Source organism: Oncorhynchus kisutch, linkage group LG1, assembly GCF_002021735.2.
Source record: "Oncorhynchus kisutch isolate 150728-3 linkage group LG1, Okis_V2, whole genome shotgun sequence".
NCBI classification, from domain to species: Eukaryota; Metazoa; Chordata; class Actinopteri; order Salmoniformes; family Salmonidae; genus Oncorhynchus; species Oncorhynchus kisutch.
This window is the reverse complement of record NC_034174.2, coordinates 7,804,132-7,811,699: the sequence shown is the minus strand read 5'-3', so window position 1 is coordinate 7,811,699 and position 7,568 is coordinate 7,804,132. Positions and strand designations below refer to the sequence as shown.

General features: G+C 43.8%; 1 protein-coding gene across 2 annotated transcripts in view; it reads left to right on the top strand.

The window, feature by feature from the left end:
• LOC109881109 (acid-sensing ion channel 1) overlaps window positions 1–7,322 on the top strand; it is a 414,829-nt gene extending 407,507 nt beyond the window's left edge. For both annotated transcript variants that reach the window (XM_031816930.1, XM_031816581.1), the window contains 4 exons: window positions 1,854–1,945; window positions 3,822–3,901; window positions 4,875–4,976; window positions 6,242–7,322. In XM_031816930.1, the coding sequence (XP_031672790.1) occupies window positions 1,854–1,945; window positions 3,822–3,901; window positions 4,875–4,976; window positions 6,242–6,337 (370 nt within the window). In that variant the 3' untranslated portion in view covers window positions 6,338–7,322. The remainder of the gene's footprint in view (window positions 1–1,853; window positions 1,946–3,821; window positions 3,902–4,874; window positions 4,977–6,241) is intronic.
• Window positions 7,323–7,568: the final 246 nt, after the last annotated feature.

Sequence of the window (7,568 nt, the reverse complement as noted above, 5' to 3'; positions counted from 1 at the left end):
TTCCTCTCTGTATGTTTCCTCTCTGTATGTTTCCTCTCTGTATGTATCCTCTCTGTTTGTTTCCTCTCTGTATGTTTCCTCTCTGTTTGTTTCCTCTGTTTGTTTCCTCTTTATGTTTCCTCTCTGTATGTTTCCTCTCTGTTTGTTTCCTCTCTGTATGTTTCCTCTCTGTATGTTTCCTCTCTGTATGTTTCCTCTCTGTTTGTTTCCTCTCTGTATGTATCCTCTGTTTGTTTCCTCTGTATGTTTCCTCTCTGTTTGTTTCCTCTGTATATTTCCTCTCTGTTTGTTTCCTCTGTATGTTTCCTCTGTATGTTTCCTCTGTATGTTTCCTCTGTATGTTTCCTTTGTATGTTTCCTCTGTTTGTATCCTCTGTATGTTTCCTCTCTGTATGTTTCCTCTGTATGTTTCCTCTGTATGTTTCCTCTGTTTGTATCCTCTGTATGTTTCCTCTCTGTATGTTTCCTCTGTATGTTTCCTCTGTATGTTTCCTCTCTGTTTGTTTCCTCTGTTTGTTTCCTCTGTTTGTTTCCTCTGTATGTTTCCTCTGTATGTTTCCTCTCTGTATGTATCCTCTCTGTATGTTTCCTCTCTGTATGTATCCTCTCTGTATGTTTCCTCTCTGTATGTTTCCTCTCTGTATGTATCCTCTCTGTATGTTTCCTCTCTGTATGTATCCTCTCTGTATGTTTCCTCTCTGTATGTTTCCTCTCTGTATGTTTCCTCTGTATGTATCCTCTGTATGTTTCCTCTGTATGTTTCCTCTGTATGTTTCCTCTGTATGTTTCCTCTCTGTATGTATCCTCTCTGTATGTTTCCTCTGTATGTTTCCTCTCTGTATGTATCCTCTCTGTATGTTTCCTCTGTTTGTTTCCTCTCTGTTTGTTTCCTCTGTATGTTTCCTCTCTGTATGTTTCCTCTCTGTATGTTTCCTCTCTGTATGTTTCCTCTCTGTATGTATCCTCTCTGTATGTTTCCTCTGTATGTTTCCTCTGTATGTTTCCTCTGTTTGTTTCCTCTGTATGTTTCCTCTCTGTATGTTTCCTCTGTATGTTTCCTCTGTATGTTTCCTCTCTGTATGTATCCTCTCTGTTTGTTTCCTCTGTATGTTTCCTCTCTGTATGTTTCCTCTGTATGTTTCCTCTCTGTATGTTTCCTCTGTATGTTCCTCTGTTTGTTTCCTCTGTATGTTTCCTCTCTGTATGTTTCCTCTGTTTGTTTCCTCTCTGTATGTTTCCTCTCTGTATGTTTCCTCTGTATGTTTCCTCTCTGTATGTTTCCTCTGTTTGTTTCCTCTGTATGTTTCCTCTGTATGTTGCAGGGGAGGAGGGGGACAAACAGATTAGAAACAGGAAGTCATGCAGGCGAGGAGGGGGACAAACAGATTAGAAACAGGAAGTCATGCAGGCGAGGAGGGGGACAAACAGATTAGAAACAGGAAGTCACGCAGGCGAGGAGGGGGACACACAGATTAGAACAGGAAGTCATGCAGGCGAGGAGGGGGACAAACAGATTAGAAACAGGAAGTCACGCAGGCAAGGATGTGGACAAAGCCTTGCCGTGCCAATCAATGTTTGGCGTTTTATAAGGGTATTAAGTGTGACGTGGACTTGGTGATGAAAGGTTTTACCTAAGTGTCCTAGATGCCGACTCCTGCTGTTGTGCCCTTGATCAAGACACTGAACCCCTAAACCCTAAACTGCTCCAAGGGTAGTGCCTGGTGGCTGACCCTGTGCTATAAGGTTGGAGTGTGTCTTAGGGGGTTAGAATGAACCACAAAGACAAATAACTGTGTCATTTTACAATAGACAGTAAGTTATCTTCTCCTTCTTCCTCCCCTCTTGGTTGACAGTGATAACATCCTGGTTCTGGATATCTTCTTTGAGGCTCTGAACTACGAGACCATCGAGCAGACGAAAGCTTACGAGTTCGCAGGTTTGCTGGGTAAGAAAAACGCTGTTTTCACCAGTTGTATGGAAATTGATGAACAAAATTGCCAAAAACTGTTATTATAGGTTTTAATTAGATTACTATAAACATTTTACAATGACATTCGAGTAATTTAGCAGATGCTCTTACCCAGATCGTCTGACAGTGAGTGCATACATTTTGATACTTTTTACGTATTGATTCGCCAAACTTTTTCAATTATGTTTTTGCCCCTGAATAAAAAAAAGGTTACTCAATATGACTTCATTTATTGTGGAACCAATGTTTCAGGTTCCAGGAACCTTAATGCTTTCTTCAGGAGTTCCCGTGTTCTGTATGTTTCAGGTTCCAGGAACCTAATGCTTTCTTCAGGAGTTCCCGTGTTCTGTATGTTTCAGGTTCCAGGAACCTAATGCTTTCTTCAGGAGTTCCCGTGTTCTGTATGTTTCAGGTTCCAGGAACCTAATGCTTTCTTCAGGAGTTCCCGTGTTCTGTATGTTTCAGGTTCCAGGAACCGTAATGCTTTCTTCAGGAGTTCCCGTGTTCTGTATGTTTCAGGTTCCAGGAACCTAATGCTTTCTTCAGGAGTTCCCGTGTTCTGTATGTTTCAGGTTCCAGGAACCGTAATGCTTTCTTCAGGAGTTCCCGTGTTCTGTATGTTTCAGGTTCCAGGAACCTAATGCTTTCTTCAGGAGTTCCCGTGTTCTGTATGTTTCAGGTTCCAGGAACCTAATGCTTTCTTCAGGAGTTCCCGTGTTCTGTATGTTTCAGGTTCCAGGAACCTTAATGCTTTCTTCAGGAGTTCCCGTGTTCTGTATGTTTCAGGTTCCAGGAACCTAATGCTTTCTTCAGGAGTTCCCGTTTTCTGTATGTTTCAGGTTCCAGGAACCTAATGCTTTCTTCAGGAGTTCCCGTGTTCTGTATGTTTCAGGTTCCAGGAACCTTAATGCTTTCTTCAGGAGTTCCCGTGTTCTGTATGTTTCAGGTTCCAGGAACCTAATGCTTTCTTCAGGAGTTCCTGTGTTCTGTATGTTTCAGGTTCCAGGAACCTTAATGCTTTCTTCAGGAGTTACCGTGTTCTGTATGTTTCAGGTTCCATGAACCTAATGCTTTCTTCAGGAGTTCCCGTGTTCTGTATGTTTCATCGTCTGTATGTTTCATCCTCTGTTCCGTGTTCTGTATGTTTCATCCTCTGTACCGTGTTCTGTATGTTTCATCCTCTGTACCGTGTTCTGTATGTTTCATCCTCTGTACCGTGTTCTGTATGTTTCAACCTCTGTACCGTGTTCTGTATGTTTCAACCTCTGTACCGTGTTCTGTATGTTTGATCGTCTGTACCGTGTTCTGTATGTTTGATCGTCTGTACTATGTTCTGTATGTTTCATCGTGTGTGTTCTCATCTTGTGTGTCAGGTATGTTTCATGTTTAATGTGTTTTCAGGTGATATTGGTGGTCAGGTGGGTCTCTCCGTGTGTTTTCAGGTGATATTGGTGGTCAGGTGGGTCTCTCCGTGTGTTTTCAGGTGATATTGGTGGTCAGGTGGGTCTCTCCGTGTGTTTTCAGGTGATATTGGTGGTCAGGTGGGTCTCTCCGTGTGTTTTCAGGTGATATTGGTGGTCAGGTGGGTCTCTCCGTGTGTTTTCAGGTGATATTGGTGGTCAGGTGGGTCTCTCCGTGTGTTTTCAGGTGATATTGGTGGTCAGATGGGTCTCTCTGTGTGTTTTCAGGAGATATTGGTGGTCAGGTGGGTCTCTCCGTGTGTTTTCAGGTGATATTGGTGGTCAGATGGGTCTCTCTGTGTGTTTTCAGGAGATATTGGTGGTCAGGTGGGTCTCTACGTGTGTTTTCAGGTGATATTGGTGGTCAGGTGGGTCTCTCCATGTGTTTTCAGGTGATATCGGTGGTCAGATGGGTCTCTTCATAGGAGCCAGTATCCTCACCATCCTGGAGCTCTTTGACTACCTATATGAGGTGAGCCTTCATTCCGTCTAATGTTTCTTGTCAGATCTTTCTTCATTCTCGAATCCGGAATGTTCCCTGAAGACAAACTTAGTTCTTTGCCTAAGTCTTGTTTTTTTTGTTGCATGCATCTAGGCTCCCTAGAGAAAGTTCACCCCCAGATTAATTTAGAGTCACTGTATGTAAATATCCTTCACATTATTTCCTATCCCTTTGAAACTATCCAGCCAACGTAAAATGAGCTTGCAGATCATTCATTTCCAGGTGTCTGAAAAGCAGCTCATCTCTCGGGCACATGCACTGTTGCACCACTGTTGAATACATTACCATTTTAGCCATATTTTATTTGGGATTCAGTTAGGATGCTTCTCTTCCTGTTGATTTGTATCAGAGTAACAACCTCCGTGTGTAGAATAGCTAGCTGCCTGTTCTGCAAGGATTTGTTTCCAGATTTGCTCTTTCTGTTTACAGTTTGTTCATGTCCTCATGATTAATTATATAAAATGTTTCAATTTAAATAAACTGGGATCTGTAGCTCATCTTATTATTTGACACATCACTGATAATCATTTATAAATGTGGACCATCAGTCTTCTTTGAATTATAAAACTTTCTCATTACAATAGTCATTACGAGAACTTGGGACTAAAATGTTCCATTTACATTTTTGTTCAATGTTCTCTACCTATATAGTACTCTAAATAGCCCCTAATTCTTGTTGTTAAGTTCAAAAGAATGCAAGATTGAATGCTGACACCATTCAAACCAATGAGGTTTCGGGAACTTTAAAGACAATTATCCCAGAATCCTGTTTTTTGCAGATAGAACCTTAAAGTCCCATGCTCTCGATTGGTCTCAATTTGAAATCTAGCATAGGATTTTAAAAAAGAAAACCATTTGCCAACAGTCAGTTGGCTGCATTCCAAACGTGTGGTCCTCTGAGGCACTGCTTCAAAGACGAGCAACTATGTTTGCTTGTTTGCAGGTGATCAAGTACAAGCTGTGTCGATGCTCAAATAAGAAACACAAACACAACAACAACAATAACCGGGGAGCAGTGCTGAGTCTGGACGACGTCAAACGCCATGTCAGTAGGCTAAGTATTTTCAGTGTTGAGAGAGAGAGACAGAGAGAGAGAGAGAGAGAGAGAGAGAGAGAGAGAGAGAGAGAGAGAGAGAGAGAAAGAGAGAGAGAGACAGTGAGAGAGAGAGAGAGAGAGAGAGAGAGAGAGAGAGAGAGAGAGAGAGAGAGAGTGAGAGAGAGAGAGAGAGAGAGAGACAGAGAGAGACAGAGAGAGAGAGCGAGAGAGCGAGAGAGAGAGAGAGAGAGAGAGAGAGAGTGAGAGAGAAAAAAGACAGAGAAAGAGGGAGAGAGAGAGAGAGAGAGTGAGAGATAATCTTCTCCTTCATCCAGTCCAGCCTGTACGTCTCTGCATCTTATCATCTTTCTTCATTGCATCATTACTTTCCTCTCCTCTTTCTTCCCTTCATCCTGCCCCCAAAACATTGACCAAGTGGCCTCCTGGGTGGTGCAGCTGCAGATCAGCGCCAGCTGTGCCACCAGAGACCCTGGGTTCGCGCCCAGGCTCTGTCGTAACCGCCCGCGACCGGTAGGTCCGTGGGGCGACGCACAATTGACCTAACATCGTCCGGGTTAGGGAGGGCTTGGCCGGTAGGGATATCCTTGTCTCATCGCGCACCAGCGACTCCTGTGGCGGGCCGGGCACAGTGCATGCTAACCAAGGTTGCCAGGTGCACAGTGTTTCCTCAACTTATTGGTGCGGCTGGCTTCCGGGCTGGATGCGCGCTGTGTTAAGAAGCAGTGCGGCTTGGTTGGGTTGTGTATCGGAGGACGCATGGCTTTCGACCTTCGCCTCTCCCGAGCCCGTACGGGAGTTGTAGCAATGAGACAAGATTGTAGCTACTAAAAACAATTGGATACTTGGGGAGAAAAAGGGGTAAATACAAATAAATAAAAAACATTGACCAAGTAGTGCACTATAAAATTAATAGGGTGATTTTGTAGACTATTTTCTCTTTGGTTTCATTCCCACTATGCTTCCTCCTCTCTCTCGCTCGCTCCTCTCTCCCCCCTCTATCTCTCTCCCTCCTCTCTCTCCCTCCTATCTCTCCCTCCTCTCTCTCCCTCCTCTCTCTCCCCCCTCTCGCTCTTCTCTCCCTCTCTCCCTCCCTCAACTTTCTCCTCCTCCCTCTCTCCTTCCTCTCTCCCCCCTCTCTCTCCTCTCTCCCTCTCTCCCTCCCTCAACTTTCTCTTCCTCCCTCTCTCCCTCCTCTCTCCCCCCTCTCCCTCCTCTATCCCTATCTCCCTCCTCTCTCTCCTCTCTTCACTCAGGCGCCCTGTGAGAACCTGCATACACCGGGTACATATCCTGCCAACATGCTACCTCACCATCCAGCGCAGGGCAACGTCGAAGACTTCACGTGCTGAGCCAAGTACCTGAGCCAATCAGGGCAGGAGGAAGAAGGAGGAAGAATCTGGCAGTATGCAACCAAAGTCAACTATACAACAAGAATATCTGACGTGAACACTCTATATAAGGGATTGAAATGAAAAACGGATTGTCAATATGGAAACGTTTCTTACTATCTGAGAGGAGGGGGAAAATATCAACAATGGCAAGAAGTAGAGAAGATAAAGACTTATTCCAAACTTAAATATCTGTAAAAGTTTGTTCTGGAACATTTTGGGGAATTTGGAATCCTAGAAGTAAATCCTGAATGTTCTATGTCTATGTTTGGAATAGAACCAGGAAGCAAAGACTCTACTCTTCAAGAACACACTGCAAATATGGTCCTCTCACTCACTCACTCAAAACAGACAGATATGGGAAATGTAACTAACTACTGTACAGACACAACACTGTACAGACAACATCAACAGAGCCCCATGCCTTTACTGTATACGGTATCAGCAACACTCAGATGTCACTGAGTATCCTATTAGGATAGTAGTATGGTTGGGATCAATTCCATTTAAATGTAGCCTTTTAACTTCCTGAATTGACCGAATTGAAATGCCATTGACCCCAACCCTGGTCAGTAGAGAAATGTAATGCTTCACTGAACTCCAGTGTAAATGTAGCAGTGTAAATGCTGCTCCTCAGATCCAGTGTTGCTGTATCTCATCTTGAATGATGTAGCTCTGTCTACAATGGTTTAAATCAACTACAACCAAGATGAGTAAGTGAAAACATTCAGAGGGAGAGAATGGTAGAGAGATCTACCGTTTAGAGGAGAAATAAAACATATGGTAAACTTTTCAGGTTTGATCTTTTAAGCGCATGCCTGTATATGGTCCTCTGCATGTATTCCATTTTGTATTTAGTTTAGTTTATTTTATAATTATTGCCAAGTTTGCCTCAATGATACAAGTAAAGGAATATGATGCTCCCCTCATATTCATTAAGTGTGTGTGTGTGTGTGTGTGTGTGTGTGTGTGTGTGTGTGTGTGTGTGTGTGTGTGTGTGTGTGTGTGTGTGTGTGTGCGTGTGTGTGTGTGTGTGTGTGTGCGTGCGTGCGTGCGTGCGTGCGTGCGTGCGTGCGTGCGTGCGCGTGCGTGCGTGCGTGCGTGCGTGCGTGTGTAATGAATAGTGTTGGTTTGTGTGACCACCCTGGTTGGATCCACCAGCTAGCTGTACCTCATCCCATCAATATGCTTT